Here is a 17,901-nt window from a genome sequence, read left to right on the forward strand (position 1 = left end):
TTTCCTACCCTTTAAAATTCCCCTGTTTTTAAAAAAAAAAAAAAAAAAAAAAAGGGAACGAAAACTGTATACAGTTTTAAGGAGATGCGGGTACCAAAGGCCTATGTTGAACCTGAAGAGCCTTGACAATACTGCTTGAAATTTAACAGAAACAAACTAAATTATTTTTTCTGTAACCGTAATCACAGTACTATAAAATAAAACTTTGTTACTCAGGTTCACTATTATTTGCTTTTATTAGCTCATGATCACCATTTTAGACAGTAGACCTATTACCCCAAATATACAGATCTTATTACTTGTTCAAACCCATAATGTCTTTGATATAATTGCAATTATAAAACAACACAAGGACAATATTACTCACTTGTATTTATCTTCTGAAGTGAAATGTGTTTTTCCAGCTGTCTACGAAGTTTCACCTCTGCTCCGTATTTACCAGTAGTCCCATTGTCAGCCAAAATAAAATGAGAATGCATACTGTTGAGCACTGTCAACTTACTCATGGGATTAGACATTGTCTGGTATGGTCGGACCACCTGCATTTTAGAGACAGAGGAAAAAAAACTGTACTAAACGGAAAGGACTCTCTGAAGTAAATAAATTACAAGATACTAGCTGACAGGATGATACAAAAATAAAAAAATAATCAAATTGTTTTGCACTCAAGCACTGCTGTCTTCTATGTCTAAAGTAGAAAATAACTTTAGCACTTAAACCAGTGTGGCCATCTCTAGTAAACAACGACCTTTTAGACTCAGACACTGCTTAAAGTGGTTTCAGTGGCAATCTGTTTCAGTGGTATCTGTGGCCTCTGTTTTAGTGTTAAATTCAGCTAATACTCAGTCCTCTAAAGGTCTGTATGACTACACACAGACTGTACACCCTGTCTGCTGTTCTTTCAATAGTGTTGCTGTAGGTACACACTTCATCTGATTCAAATCAGTGATTCTTCCTTCATAGACCCTACACGGCACCATGTCCCCTGTTCTGCTCATTCAAAGTCACTAGCATAGGAGGTCTTCTGCAAACACACCAATACAGGTGAGTTCTACTCTTTGAAAGGTATACACATGATATTACGCCACATTTTCAGTTTCCTCGGGAAAAAACATTGGCCAATTCTCAGCATAGAACAAAGGCTTGTGTTCACTGTAGCTTTAGAAACTGTTCTGCATTTCCTTCGATTTGTTTTCATCTGCAGAAACTGTTTTGCAGGCAAGCAGAATAAATTTTTGCAGATTTCCTACTTCTAGCCTCCAGACAGATAAAATAATAGCACTGGGTCACATTTGGCTGTCAGCTACTCCAGTGGGTATCCAGTGCTGTAAGTAAGACTGCACTGACATGGGAAAAGAATTGGTGTTGTGCTGAGGGATCCTGGATGATCATTCAAAAATGTCAGTCTTAATATTGTTCCCTGCATTGCTTATGTATGTCACGTCTTTTGGGGAAGACAAAACTCCTGAAAATTTGCAAAATGAAGTCTTAGCTGAAGAAATGCTGAACTGACTTCTTACAAAACTCAGCTAAAAAAAAAAATTAAAAGAAAGAAAAAAAGTGTACCCTCATATTTTGACAAAAATGCTGGCATACAAAAATATATTAATTTCTTCCTATACTTCTCTCTTTTTTTATTATTCTAAGGAGCTCTATAACTAAGACATAATTATTCATAAATGTGCTAGTAATTTTATGACCAGAGATAGCTGTCTACTTTCACATGTTAACGCTTGCAGCATTTTGGTCAGCTCTTGGATGGCAAGAGAAAATCCACAGATTTCTTCCGATGTCACAAACTGTCACACTGAGGGTACTCGGTAAAACATTCATCCTGCAGTAGGGAGGAAATAGGTCTGAGAAAACCGAGGGGGCATTGGGCCATCAGGGGCACTCCACAGTGGTAACAGGTGATAGCTTCGGCTCAAGTTTCTTTTATACTGTTTCTTTTGGTGCCCCATTCATAAAATATTTGCTCTACAGGCACACATAGTTTCACAAATGTCAATATGCTGCTGGAAAATGCTCATTAATTATTTTCTACAGACTCTGAAACCATGTGTCCCATGCCACAGTCAGAAAGAAAAAGGTTCTTTTTCACACACCTACTACTTATTATATATAAGATCAAACTCAAATAGCTACAGGGTTTTTTAAAAACTGATACCTGCCCCATCTCGCAATATAGAAAAGCCAGGCCAGCAAGATCTGATAGAAAAGGAATTACTTGTGTTGCTTGTAGGATTACAAATTGCTGTGCATGCAGTTCCACTGACAGCTTGTGGTTTGTCCCCGAGAGCCACAGTTCAAAACTTTCTAACAGTGACAGCTTGATCTGCAGTTCTAATAATCTGCAGCACCAAAGGCTCCACACACTGACTTGGCAATGCTGCTGCAGGGCAGATTAGAAGGCTATGCTTTTGTTCTGTATCTGCTGTTAAGTTTCAAGGCAAATCTTAATATTAATAAATTCTATAGATGTGAATGAGAATACAATTCTTTTTGATTGAACTATTCACAGCATGCACAGTTCAACAGCTGAAATATTTTCTTTAAAAAATAATTTTTGCAAATTAGACTACCAGACTCTTTTCCTGATTAAAGGATAAGCAAAATGTTCAGGAAGGCAAGAAAATCCTATCTCTGAGGCTATTTCCTTGAGGTGAATTGCTTTTCCACAATACTCAGCAGATTTTCAATTTCTCAGTCTTGCAGTTCTCATTCCTTTGTTCTTTTGAATCCCTTTACATTTTACAGGCAAGTTAAAAGGTTGTGAAAACTTTGATTTTAATGTCTTTTCATGCTCCTTCTGCACTGAGAAGAGGGAATCTCTTTCTGCAGACCTGAAAGGAAGCATTTAAGCTCAAGACAACCCCTCTAAACACAGGTTAATGAATGTGACAGCAGCCATGCTGAGAAGCAGTACTCAGGCTGCATGGGTTGAGGGCATTCTGTTAATGGGTGAGGGACTGGGCTAACTACAGCAGTTTCCTTTGCACCCTGCAGTGGCAGCACGGTTGAATCAAAAGCGCCGCTATTCCCTATTTACAACCCCTGTGGGTATATGACACTCAAAATAGGGACAGCACTTGAAAAATCACTCTGGGTGACTCACCATGGACAACAAGCGTGCATGTGTCGTGCTATCCAACACATGAACTTGAGCAGTCTAAGTGAGAGTTGACAACAAACTTAATGTGTTCAGAGCAGTGGTGGAAAGAGAGAGATGGCTGCTTTCCTTGTCAAAAAGTGGTAGCTGTGGTTCAAATTAAGCCCCTCTGCAGACTCCCTGTTCTGGGGTACAGCAGGGAATGGAGTAGTTCCTGGTTTAATTTAGAGAACCCTGGAAGTATCATGATGCAAATTCTCCATATACGCTACAAATATACCAGCCCCCAGCTTCGCCCCAGACATGCTTCCCAGCTTGTGGTTTGCAATGAGAGAGCTGAATCTCTTTTCCTTACACCTTTCCTTATAGTCATTATTTCCTGACTCTGCCTGCAAGTGTCATCTGATACTTTGACACTGGATAAAAACTATAGTGAAACAAACTTGTTAACTATTTATGGCTATTAGTAATTTTTTTTCTTTTCTTCAGCTCTGCAATTTATTCTCAAAGATTAACACATCTTTCTGGAAGGATAATTGCTAAACATCTACTAAAATCCAGCCAAAATCAATAACAACAAATCCAACAGTAATGTACACTTGCTATTTGCCTGCGATCTGTAACTTTTATCATTATTCTGAAACCTGCAGAAAATTATTAAAAGCAAGCCATAATCTTTCAGACACTGAAAACAAAGAAGTATGAGAGACAGAAGGAAGCAGCTTCATGCTACAAGCTGATGTTGTTATTCAGAGTACTATGAAAGAACAAAAAGGAAACACGTAGCCCATTTGGACAGCCTGTACACATTTTTCTGGTGCACACATACAGAGCAAGTAATATGAACACTGGTCTTTCTAACAAGACACACCAGAATGTGTTTCAACAATGAAAATCTGAAGTGGTGAGTTCTGGCTTGACAGCTATATGAGGTGCTTTTTTTTTCGTATACATAGATGGTAAGGAGACACTACTTCTAAGGCAACAATATATCTTGAATGCACATTTTTCCTAGTTTGAATGACCTTTGTAATCTCACGGAGCTAGCAGATATTCTAAAAATGAAGGGGACTTGGTACTCGCGGAGTTAAGCTCTTTAAAATGAAGCATTTTCTGATGGGATCAGGGAAAAGCAGTGAAAAGAACTTGCTGTGTTGATGAAAATAAGCCTTTCTCAGTTAGTGCAGCTGTAATATATAGCATTCCTCAGGGCTCACTACTGGAACCAGTGCTGCTTAACATCTTTGTCAGTGATATGGACAGTGGGATTGAGAGCACCATCAGCAAGTTTGCTGATGACACCAAACTGTGTGAATTGGTTGACATGCTGGAATGTCCAGAGGGACACTGATAGGCTTTAAAGGTGGGCCCATGCCAACCTCATGAAGTTCACCAAGGCCAAGTGCAAGGTCCTGCACCTGGGTTGGGGCAATTCCAATCACAAATACCAGTTGGGCAGAGAATGGATTGATAACAGCCTTGAGAAGAAGGAGCTGGGGATGCTGGTCAATGAAAAGCTCAACATGAGTCAGCAAGGTGCACTTGCAGCCCAGAAATCCAACCATATCCTGGGCTGCATCAAAACGTGCGTGGCCAGCAGGTTGAGGGAGGTGATCTTGCCCCTCTACTCTGCACTCATGAGATCCCATCTGGAGTACTGTGTCCAGTTCTGGAGCCCTCAACACAGGAAGGACACAGAGCTCTTGGAGTGAGTCCAGAGGAGGCTTCATAGATGATCCAATGGCTGGATCACCTCTTCTATGAAGACAGGATGAAAGAGTTGGGGCTGTTCAGCCTGTAGAGGGGAAGGCTCTGAGGAGACCTCATAGTAGCCCCTCATAGCAGCCTACAGGAAAGCTGGGGAGGGGCTTTTTACCAAGGTGTGTAGTGATAGGATGAAAGGTAACGGTTTAAACTGGAAAAGGGGAGATTTAGGTTAGATGTTAGGAAGAAATTATTTATTGTTAGGGTGGTGAGACACTGGCACAGGTTGCTTGGGTAGATCATGGATGTTCCCTCCCCAGAAGTGTCCAAGGCTGGGTTGGACAGGGCTTTGTGAAGCCTGATCTAGTGGAAGGTGTCTCTGGCCTTGCAGATGGGTTGGAACTACATGATCTTCTAGGTCCCTTCCAACCCAAACCATTCTATGATTCTATGATGATTCTATGTTATAGAATATATATTTATATAATAAATATGCATTATATATATATATACAAAAATTTGCTGTGAGAAAGTAGTTTTCTTATAACATTTTTGTTTCTATGTAGCACTTTTATCCGTTTATGCATAAGTCTACAAATAGACTTTTACTTTGGATTGTGCATTCTGCTGCACTAAATTATAAAAGATTGCTCCTATTGCTTCCTTTTCACTAGGTAAAACCTTTCTTAAATATAATAAATACTAAACTTTTTCCTAACTCTCTTCTGAGTTTTAGTTTTGCCATACTCTAGCTGTTAAGTGTAACTTAAAGATCAATGATGTAGCACTGGTAGACAAATACGCCGTAATCCATGGTGATAACAGTACTATAGGGAAGATAAATAAAACCCAAGAGATTTGTAGAGAATTCGTTAATTTCTCCTTATGTCAACCTGCTGGATCCATGTATGGAAGGATTTTTATAGCAGACATGGAAGAATGAGTGTTATGGGCTTTGTAATAATTCAGCATAGCAGCGCTGAAGCTCAATTTTAATTTCAATTATTCAGTAAGAAAAAGGGATCTTTTTCCTCCTCAACATTTTAATTACTAAAAAAATGCATTGTATTTAAGTAGGTTATCTACTACAGCATCTTGACTGATCAATGACATATCATAGTAAGCTGACATGTCCTTTTCACTGAGTCACACAAAAATAGCATATTTTAAGTCTCAAATAGCTTGTCTGGACTAAAATGAGACTTATCTGAATTACTTCATTATGCAAAAGGAAAGTACTAAATCCAGTGTTCTCTTTCTAATTCACACACTGTTCCTACTGAGATGATTAGGGATTAAACCCAAATAAGGAGTGAAAAGACTCTAAGGGCAAGATGTGCATGTCATGTAGACTTAAAAAGTACACTCTTCAAATAAGAATTGCTCTGTATGTAGGGATATACTTGTTTATAATTCAAGTTTTTTAAAAGACTGAGCAAGCCTCCTCACTTCCTCATTTCTTCTATCAGAAAACTGGAAATAAGGCAACTAACCACATTTCTGTCCTGTGCTTTGTTTTAAAATTAGAATCTAAGTGTATTAAGAGTGGCATTTTTTTCTGGTGCATTGCTTTTATAATACTGGAGTAAGACGAGTCTCTAAGGATCTTCAACCACCATGATATAAAAACAACAGTACTGTTTTGAGTAGCTTGGCCAGTTCTCTGTATGGCTCTGAAAAAAGCCCTTGGGATTCCCAAGAGCTGACTGACTTGGATGGACTGGTAAATGTAATAAAACCCCTCAGCTATGACTTCAAGATCAATACAGGCCAGGCTAGGGCTGGAGCATTAACAGAGGCACAGCTCTGCTCAGCATGCCTGACTTACCACGGGGCACAGGGAGGCACCATGCCCTGGGCAATGGAAATAATTCCCACCCCACCTCCCATGACTATGGCAATTTTCTGTATCTATCTGATGCTGGAAGGGTGTATTTTGACAACTCAGTTCTGATTATAATTTAACTAGACATAGTGCATATAGGCATAAAGCCACTTTGATGCCAGAGTTCGACAGGCCTTTTACTATCGGTTGACTTCCCCTCACTGCATAATCCTTTGTGGCCTTTGTTTCTTGCTTAATGATGATTCATTTTACACATTCATGGTAGTATTTATATTTCCCCCTCTTGGTTCATTTCACAGCATTCACCTCTAATGAGCCAGTCAGTATAGTACTCTTTGAATTTTCAAAAGGCTTTCAAAAAGCTTCGTCACCAAATGCTTCTAAAGAAACTGAACACATTGGAGAAGAGGGAAAGCCCTCTCAGGAATTAGTAACTGGGGAAAGCTGAGGGAAAGGGAGGGAAAAACAGTAAGTAGGAAAAGTTGATTTTCTTGAGTGTTACTAAGAAGATTTAGTGACGTAAGTGATCTGCCTCAAGCAGGGTCAAATTCAGTTCAACACAGTTGATGGATTAAGGGTTAATGAGCGTGAAAATCTTACAAATATTTCTGTGGACTATGAAGAATTAAAGCATGTCTTCATAAAGCAGCATGACTAGGCAATAAAATGGAAGATGAAATTCAGTATCAGTAAGCATAAAGCAATAAAGTTACATGTGCATTAGAGATGGATAAAACCAGAAGTACTTCAGCAGTGCATCATGCCATTGATCAGTCATGTAGTGACAATATTAGGGGCTAGGAGGTTTGGAGGAAAAGTTTTGAATTTGTCTATCACAGATACACTTCAGAACCATTTTTGTTCTCAGTGATGAACCTGGAATTGTAATCCTGCTGATATAATCGTGGCTGCATTAATGTAAGACTACCCAAATTTGCTTTCTTTGCTGTTTTTTTAAATGTGCATAATTTTCTGTCTGATAATCAGACTAAGCATTAAACTATGCTTTATCATATACTTTTTTTTAAAAAAAATTAAAAATAATTTAAAAATAGCATAGAAGTTTTTGAGTTCCTGTTTAAATTGGAAGGACATTTAGAGAAAACATCTTTTAAAGAAGTTAGGAATAAATGGCATGATTCCAGTTGGCTGGAACACTTGGGAAACTAAATTATTTCTTCTTAACAGGTGGTGACAAGCTGAGAACAGAGGTAGGTAGCTTTACAACAGGTGGAAATAACTAATGAAGGAATAATGATGTCCCAAAATTTGCAAACAATTTGATGTCCTTTCTTGCCTTCCTTCTTCTTGCAATGTTTCCAGAACTCCATGCACAGTCAATAAAGACCAGTTATCTGAAATGGATGTATACATTACACTTTAACGCGATGCACCACATCTTTGTGACTAGCTATTTCTGCCAGCCACCTTTTGCACTGCGTCTTAGAAAAGGTCATTTGTGACTCATAATTGATGATGCAGAGTCCCATCCTGATTGTCTCTACTATACAAGGAGTGATGGTGTTAGCATACAAACCCCCATGCTAATACAATTCCCCTTAATGGCTATACATTAATAGTGAATGGCAATAAATTCCAGTTGGATCAATTTCTTCATACTCATTGTAATTCCTTTCAACCTGACTTATAATTGAATCTTCTTCCTCTCCCCAGTCTGCTAATGGACAAACATACAGAGAAGAGTAGTTTAGTGTAATGTAGACAAGAAAAACATTTTTTTTATGCAGAAGACTGTATCTCTTATTCACTCTAACTTAAGAGACTGTTTCTAAGACAGACCAGAGAATAGTCTGGAAATGAACTAGAGGTGAGGAAAAAAGAGGGTCCAGAAAAGCTTCAGGTAACATACAACCAATATAAATAAACTATTCTTGTATTTAAATTTGGGAGATTGATTTTTCTGAGTTGCAGCATAGGTTTAAGAATGGTATGAAAGAGTAAAAGAAACACCAACTCTGCCCTTCAGAGGTGACTGAAGTAATGATTCAATAAGGTCTGATCTCATGACATTTATAAGTCTCTTAGTAATTACATTTGTGAAAATGTATAGGATGGAGTGTGTTATATGGGGGACAGTTTTAATTCTGAGTTTAACAAAAGCATCATAGTATTGCTTCAAACTAAATAGCACTATGATCTTTGCAATTAGTGTTTTCTTATGGACTTTTCAGCATCTGTAGTGTTCTAAGGATGAAAATTTTAATATATTTTCGAGAATAGCATTTAATGAAATTTCTTTATAATTTATTTTTAAAGAATGCACAGTGTAGGAATTTTTATTGTTACCATGTCAAAACTGCTATCGAGTGCAATTGAAAACCAGTGTCTGTAGTGTTCTGCTGCAGACATTAATTCTATGAGGAATTGCTAAGGTAGGGATGTAAAGGAAAAATAAATGGAAGATTTATATATATTGGAAGTGATCTATGTCCATATAGGGCTTACATCTTTGCCAATCAGATCCTCTTGATTTTCCACAATCCCCCAGGGAGCTATACCAATGGTGCAGATCTTCCCTCGAGATTTTGAGGCATGATCTTTCAGTGCATCTCCAACATGCCTAATGACTCCTGGGAAAGAAACAGCAAAAAATCAGAAATTAATAATTATGGTTCGTTATGGGAAGGATTTAATATAGAGTGCTTGTTTTAGGAATATCTGTTCATACACTTACAATTAAGTAAAGTGATTAATATAATCCTACTGATTATTACTACAGTAATATTATAAGTCCATTTTATCTGATCTAAAAAATACTAAATGAAGAAGCAATTAAAAAACCACACAACTCTAGAAATACGAATGTAAACGTTGACAGCTAACTGTAACTTGTTTATCTGCACTTGTGTTCACAAACATATGTGCATATGTGCATATCCTCCCCAAGCATAGAAAGAAGCAAAGGAAAACAAACAACCCTTCCTGCCTCCCTCACAAACCCCCAGAAAAGTATACCTCACATATAAGTGTTTCCTTCTGTCTGAATAAAGGATGGAAATGTGAAAATATCATTACACTACTTTGTGGTAAGCTATTCTACTACTCTTTCTAAACAAACTCTGTCACCTGAGATAACTTCAAGCAGAGTATCAGAAACCACCCTGGGAAGCAGTGAGAAAACAGAAGTGAGCACAGAGATAATGACTTCTTGCCAGCTCTCTTCCAAGTCCTTTTTGATAATGTTCCTCTGATGCTTTTGGGCAGCTTTGTCAGTGTTTCAGTGGTATCTCTCTGCAGAGGACAAGTACAATTCCTCCTTCCTCTTAATACAATATTTTCTTTTTAACCTGTCTATCTCCCTGTGTTACTATTTATTTTTTTTTTTGTGATGTGGCTGCACAGAAGCAGACCTCTGAATTTGCTTTGGTGTTGTCTCTTACTCAATTTCTGTGTTTGCTTCTCGTTCAGATCACATGTTTTCAAGATAACTAGATTGGAATGACAATAGCCATAGTTTTTCTACAGCCTAAATGAACAATGTAAGGCAAAACATTGTAACCTAACAAATCCTCTAAGTCCTGGAGTCTCATTTCCTCCCTGTGGTGGAAAAGGAAGAACAAAATCCTGTACCTTCAATAAGCTATTAATTCGGCCGTGATCTGGCAACCCAAAGGATTCAAATCAGAAAATCTGTCCAGACTGCAAAAACTTTTGTTGTTTAAAATAATAAACTTTTGGCATGACATGAATATTGAGAACAACTTATTTAAGTCATTTAACAGTCACGGTTATAGCCAGATACGCACCTTCTTTGTCCCGTTACTGATTCTCAGTCCAACAGCATTATTTCAGGATTTTTCTATTATTTCAGTTTCTCCTTAAGAGAAATCTGATTTAAAAATTCATCATCAACAGAAAAAAATGTACTTATTAATGCTCAATTTGTATACTTTCACATAAAGATAGAACACTTACACTTCACCTCCACAGTTTGAAAATCTAGACCTGAAGAAACCAACTACTTTGCACCAGAAGTCAAAAACAGCAATGAGACATAACTGATAATGCAGTGCTGTTTCCGGAATCATATGTAGTTAAAAAACACACAGCAACTTGAACTTCATAGGTTTTTCTAGGTACTTTGATTACAGGAAATAAATAAATCCTTTCCAACAGTAATTTTGTGGACTTTCCTTTTTCATTTGTACTGTTTTGGCTTTTGCAACTATGATTATTTGAAAAATGGTATGAAGTAGTTGGGCATTTCCCAAATGCTGATGTTGTAGTCAGTCCTTTTTCACAAAACTTCTGTAGTCTTTCTTTGTTTTAATCTGTCATCACTACAAGAGTAGTGGCAACTAACATAACTATAATCACTGCAGAGTATGGGTCAACATTTAACTCAATTTTCTTCCTTGTTCTACAGACATGTGGAGGATATTACAGACATGTGAGTCTGTCTATTTATCTGGCACTCTATAAGCTATGCCTCTTCTTCGCTATATTTACATTGCTGCTGTGATAAAACTGTATATTGTTTATTTATTGATGTGCTCTGGAAACTAGAAAGCCCAAGTGTCCTATTAGCGTTCATACTAAAATGGATGGGAGTTGATCCACAATGCACTAAAATTAATGCATGATAGAGTGATTACAATGTTCTCTATAGATGGTAAAAGGATACATTCTGTGGGTTTACTAAAATAATAAATTACAGTTTTGTTACTGCAGCAAACTTGTAAGAATTTACAAGTTCTAGCTCAAAACTTTTTGCCTTTATCTCTAGCAGAACTCTTTGACTTTCCTCTGACTCCCACGTCATTTCTCCCTCGTTAAGGGTGGGTAACTGGGAAGACACTCCACAACATTTATTATCTGGGGAACTATGATTTGCAGCTTATTCCCAATATATACATGCTGTCAACCAACAAAGCTGGGCCAGCTGCTATCATTAGAACACCCATTTGGTATGTTACAGATGTACTTAACTTCAAATAGAGATGGATTGCTGCAGGGGTAATACAAAAAACACTAGGTCAAGCCGTCTACAAGAAAGGGAAAAGTGATACTCATTCACAATGAAGTTTTCCATCACATCCACTGAACAGAACTTTTTTCCTTTCATTCTTCAGATCATCTTAGAAGATAAAATAAAGATGTTTTCTGGATGAAAGTGTTTTTCATTTTATGTAATCAGAGTTTTACTTCTTTGGTTTCAGGCTGGTAGGTACTCCCTGTAGCTTACTGTTGATCTTATAAAGTTTGCACTGACAATAGGCTAAAATAATTGCCTCACTAGAAAGTTTTATTTTCAGCTCCCCAGTGCACTGTTCATACTTTAGCAAACTTTTTATTCCTGCTAGCTGCCATTTTCTTGTTCAGACATAGTACAGACAACACTGATAAAATAGAACATGAAATGGTTTCTTAACTTCATCAAACCTAATATTTTTTCTGAAATTAAATTTCCTAGATACCACTGTGCTTTTATTTCAATCTTGCTGTTACCTGTGTTTACTCCTCCAGTGAATATCCATGCTCCAGTTGTCATAGCAGCCTTAATGAGGCCTTTTCCAAAGACTTGCTTGAGTTTTGGCTGAAGTTCAAAATTCTGAAGGCCCCCATGCACAGAGATGAGAAGTTTAGGGAGTTCGAGCTGCCACTCCTTGGTCATCAGATGCAGAAGAAGGTCAGGCTTTGTGTCAAAAGACACACGTACATACTGCAGAAATAAGGGCAGTGATAAAATATGATTGGGTATACTCACTGGTTTATATGATGTATGCTCAATAGATCAATGAAAAAGGCAACCTTTATGACAAAATCACTAATAGCTAACTTGATGATTTTTCAACTTAGGGAACTAGGAAATCAGGAACTAGGAAACACTTAGAATTCACAAGCTTCATTTAGGAAATTAAAGCAATTGTTTCAATATGCTTAGCAATGCTTGAAAGATGTATGTTTTTAATTAATGAATCCAAATACTGGAGCAAAAATCTAAGTGGTCTGCCAAAAATGACATAGGTAGTCAGAGTCACAGCTGTGCATACACTTGTTTCTACCCTCTGCTGGAGGGTAGGAATAAGCTGCAGAAGGACCTGGACAGGCTGGGTCAATGAGCCCAGGCCAATGTAATGAAATTCAACAAGACCAAGTGCAGGGTCCTGCACTTTGGCCACAATAACCCCAGGCAGTTCTACAGGCCGGAGGAAGAGTGGCTGGAGAGCAGCCCAGCACATGGATCTCGGAGTACTGGTTGACAACCAGTTGAACATGAGCCAGCACTGTGCCCAGGTGGCCAAGAAGGCCAATGGCATCCTGGCTTGTATCAGGAATAGTGTGGCCAGCAGGAGCAGGGATGCAATTCTCCCCCTGTACGCAGCACTGGTGAGGCCTCACCTCAAGTTCTGTGTGCATTTCTGGGCCCCTCACTTCAAGAAGGATATTGAGGTGCTGGAGCAGGTCCAGAGGAGAGTGACGAGGCTGGTGAAAGGACTAGAGGGAAAGTCTTACAGGGAGCTGGAGTTGTTTAGCCTGGACAAGAGGAGACTCAGGGGGGACCTAATCACTCTCTTCAACTACCTAAAGGAATGTTGTAGTTAGGTGGGGGTTGGGCTCTTTTTCCAGGCAACTAGTGACAGGACAACAGGGCATGGCCTGAAGCTGCACCAGGGGAGGTTTAGGTTAGATATTGGGAAGTACTTCCTCACAGAGAGGGTGATTAGACATTGGAATGGACTTTCCAGGGAAGTGGTGGAGGCACCGTCCCTGAATGTGTTCAAGGAAAGGCTGGATGTGGCTCTTAGTGCCATGGTCTAGCAGATGTGGTGGTGTTGGTCATGGGCTGGACTTGATGATCTTAGAGGTCTTTTCCAGCCTTGGTAATTATGTGATTCTTATTTTCAAGGTAATAAAATCTCAGAAGGTAGGAAGTAACAGGAATAAGCTGGCTTGTTCAAGCACACAAAAGTTTAAACCAAGCAAGACTACTAAACAGTTACTTTTCAAAGGAATGAATGTTAGCTTATGGCTTACACACTGATTTTTATTGATTCATGAATTTGCCTAACAAGGCACAGGATCCTGAAAAGGCTTTGAAACACATTTCCACTTCAAGGCTCTTCTGTGCTACATCTGCAGCATTTTGCCCCAAGGGAGATTAGAACCATTTGTGTGTGCTCAAATGTAACAACTGCCTTCAATATTTCTGCAGCACTGCCATCTTGCACACATACCTGTCTGTCTTGACAAGCCCTTCTCTCTGGGCTCTTTCTCGTGCTCTTTCTGCAGATAAGGTATGAAGGGTTTCACAAAGCCCGTGACAAGCCAGGTGATAATTTTTTACTATGGGTACATAGCAGAAAGGGGCCATAAGAGCATATATTTTTTTTCTATAGCTGGTAAGACCTGGAAGAAGCCTATTAATTGAATAAAATAGCTTATAGAAAGACATGTATCTATCAAACATCTGGTTGAACCAACACATATAGAGTTACTTCAGCAGTCTTTCACTTGATGGATTTTTCAGAACAGCCATCAAGTGTGTGTAACACAGGCACCTTTGCTTTCATGCCTAAGAATGAAAGATTTGCGTAGTTACAGAGGAATGCCTGGTTCCAGCTTGCTTATAGTAACAGGCCAGGTAGTATAGTATCCACAGGTATTATGTAGTAATTTTGTCCCTTTTTAACATGTCTCATCAGTGTTGGCAAAAAATTCTTTCTCAGTAAGTTGTATGACAGCAAAATAGACTCCCTTCTAGTTGAATAAGAGTAAGGGACTTGACTTTTTCCAGAATTAATTTATAATAGTTAGGTTTCTTTGTAAGAATGGTTTATTGCAGAGCAAACAACCATTCCTAACATTTCTGGAGGCCAGTAGTCACCGTGCAGTAAGCTGGGGCACAGCCAAACTGAAACCTGAGCAAGGGAATGCACACTAATTGCAGTGCGTAGGTAATATTATCTGCAGCAGCCAGGAAAATTCACAACAGCTAATAGTCAAAGAACATACAATATTAATGTCTAGCAAGAGCATAATGTACCCTTGAGCTTATATATACATGAATGGCATCTTCAGTAGCAACACATTCAATTTTCTGCCTGGGAGTTGAGAAAATCTTAATTTCCATTAAGATTTGAGGGCTATCAAAGTTTTAATACACCAGATGGTTTGTAAAGAGACTGATCCTTTTCCCCTTTGCTGTGTCTTCAGGGAGAGCAAAGACTGCAAAGAGCAACATCATATTAACACTGTAGAGATTAATACATGGATAATATCCTTCAAGGATTCTACATGAAACATCTGCTGGTCAAACTATGACCATAGATCCTGGGAACACTAGTACCTTTTTTTTTTTTTTTTTTTTTTTTTTTTTTTTTTTTTTTTGAAGACAGACGGGGAGATAATTAAAGTTAATTCATATCAGGAATGGCCATACAAGTTTGCTGAAAACAGGCCACTGCATCATCTAGGATGATATTAAATGAAGGCACAAATGGCATCAGCTGCATAGGCCTCGGTTTTTATCATTGTCTGGTTAATTTTTGTACTTACAGAGGACATTCTCAATTACACTTTCGTCACTTACATGTTAACTAGCAAGTACAAGATAATTTTTTTTTTGCCATCACTTTTAAAGTATGCATTAAATTATGAATAAACACTTTTAGGGCAATTTTTTCCATGTTAATTTTTTTTTTCCCCAATCTTTTAGCAGAATACTTTGCATTTTCATTTTTTTTGTTTAGAATCTTATTAAGTATTTGTCCTGTTCCTGAATTAATTTGCTATAGCCTCCAGAGGAATATTTAAAATTTACATGAGAATGTAAGATAAACCACTGCCCTTCTACCTTGAAACTCCGTGTCTATTGTATCTGCCAGCGGTAGAAATTATTGGTTCAAATGCCTAATTGCTTACTCCCTTCTTTATGGTAGGAGGCAAGAGGTCAGTTGTTACGGGTCAGCAGAGCAGGGCAAGATAGGAAGCAAAAGTACAGTTTTGAACTACAAAACCTTAGGATGACCTGATTTAGAAATGATTAAAGTATCAGGTTCAAGTTGTCATTCCCATTTGATCCCAAAACTAGAACAGAAGTACTCTGCAAGGGTGCCATTTGATGCCAATACTTATTTCACTTTTTTATCAAGTGGTTTCCTAAAACAGTAACTGTGCCTCAGGGTACTGAGCCATCTCATATAAAATACAGTATTACCCAGAAGGGTTGGACCAGATGATCCTTGAGGTCCCTTCCAACCTGGTATTCTATGATTCTATGATCAGTCAAACAGTCCAATGCTTGCAAATTGGACTCCAATGCCCTCTGGCAAAAGTTGAAATTCCTGAGTGTTAAAATTCCTATTCTCTTACTCTAGCACTGCTGTCTCATTAGAGTACACAATGAATTATTGCAGCTGAGAGTCTCAGTGAATAAAATAGAAAGATTCAGAATTTTGCTGTATTTCTTCGAAGAAAAACTCCTCAGAGAACATTTTGTGATCTGCAATCCAATGTTACTCCTTTCTTTCTCTTTCATGAGTGCAGGTACTAGGTGGTTATTTCACCTGCCTTAAATGAGATTCCATCACTGCAGACACTTTCTCAAGCTAAAGGCCTCAAAATGCAGGTTTCACACAGAAAACAGACCTGATGTAATTCTCACTGAATTCAACATAAAAACTGTTACTTGGAATGAAACGAGACTGTTTCTGTAGAAATTAATATCCTTTTCAACATCTTAAGGCCTCATCCAAGTTCCACTAAACAGTCAGTGGAAGGACCCTCATTGATTTAAATGGGCATCAGATAGCTAGTTCTCTGTGGTATTCCCACTTTCTCTCCATGTAAGATATCATGTTTTAAATTCTGTAAATATTCTTGAAGTATTGATTTGCTATAAGAGAATCGTTTGCTACCTTTTCCTCAGTTTATGCAAGTTAGAGAATTATCTCCCTTTTTCTTTTTTTTTTTCTCAAAAGCACTGATGGCTTTTAAGATTCTTTTTGCACAGTTTTGATAAAGCTCAATATATTTTAAAGGCAGAAATATACACTTATGTGGCTGATTTCCAAATATCTGTAATAAACGATAACATTTTGAGGAAATTAATATTTAAAAGTCTAAGAAATTTTATGTACACTGGAATTCTTCTGATATTCTTTCATTTTTCCATGAACTATAAGAAAGATTAATCTTATAGCACTGGAGTAAACTATATTTCTTCTACAGCTGCAAACATACGTAAGCTTCTTATTGTGCATATTAAATGTATTATTGGAATGTATTCAATTAGGAGGAGCACATTTAACTCACTAAAGCTTTTTAAGCAGTCATTTTCCATCTAAATTTAAAAATTAGGATCAAAGAAATTTCAGTTCTGTAAGCAGCAGTTTTCTATAAATTGAATGGCATGTCAATTAATAAAAAATATTAGGATGGTTTATTTTTTAATTTTAGTTTAGTTTGATGTGTGCAGAAAGGCAGATATTAAATTTAATATATTTTTTTTACTTTGGTCAAAAATTCAGTGCAAATTGCATCACAGCAGGATTGTCTGGAGTGGTCTGCTAATGATCAGAATCTATTTTGAAATTGTTCAGAACATTGCTTGTAATTGGAATGGAATTCCTCACATTAGCTTGATAACTGCTCACAGAATTAGGGTAATACATTGCCAGTATATAGTTAGATGAACTCATCCATGTTGCTTCTTAAACTACTAAGAGCCAACTAATTAAGTTGATTACACTTTATTTATTTATTATTTTTTAATCCACCGATTTATTGCAAAAGCTGCTAATAAAATATGCATCTCCATGTGCCTCTTGAATCTTTTTATAACTGTCGAAATTGAATATCTGCTCTAGAAACAATGTAAATGTAAACAGCAAAATTGTTAAATGTGGTTCTTAAAGAGCAATGGGATGAGCCACTTGTAAGGAACGCATAAGATAGATAGAGATCTAAAAACACAGTGCTATTTCAGGATAACCTGTGGTTACATGAAGACTGAAATAAAAGCTTCTTTAGAAATTGATCTCATTCACCAGTTTTATCTAATCTTGGCTACATGTTTCTACCTAATTTACTGAACCTTCAGATACATTATTGATTTAAGTAGCTAATGCAGCCCCCCTGAAGATACTTTAACAACAATATGATATTAGCAAAATTCATGCTGCTTGAGAATTTTTGTTCTATGTAGCTGTGGAAATGAAATTTCTGGCACAGTCAGCTCTACTGGCAATATGACAACCTACATTAATTTTTCTGTTTT

The 17,901-nt window shown here is 37.6% G+C and overlaps 1 protein-coding gene across 1 annotated transcript in view; it reads right to left on the reverse strand.

Moving 5' to 3' along the window:
* Nucleotides 1–17,901, reverse strand: part of TRPM3 (transient receptor potential cation channel, subfamily M, member 3) — a gene marked incomplete at its 5' end in the record, with an annotated part of 233,452 nt that overhangs the window by 104,616 nt on the left and 110,935 nt on the right. The window contains 3 exons of the mRNA XM_009995032.1: nt 368–539; nt 9,126–9,250; nt 12,129–12,342. Of these exons, the coding sequence (XP_009993334.1) occupies nt 368–539; nt 9,126–9,250; nt 12,129–12,342 (511 nt within the window). The remainder of the gene's footprint in view (nt 1–367; nt 540–9,125; nt 9,251–12,128; nt 12,343–17,901) is intronic.

This window comes from Chaetura pelagica, unplaced genomic scaffold (genome assembly GCF_000747805.2).
Source record: "Chaetura pelagica isolate M959 unplaced genomic scaffold, ChaPel_1.0 scaffold330, whole genome shotgun sequence".
Classification (NCBI taxonomy): Eukaryota; Metazoa; Chordata; class Aves; order Apodiformes; family Apodidae; genus Chaetura; species Chaetura pelagica.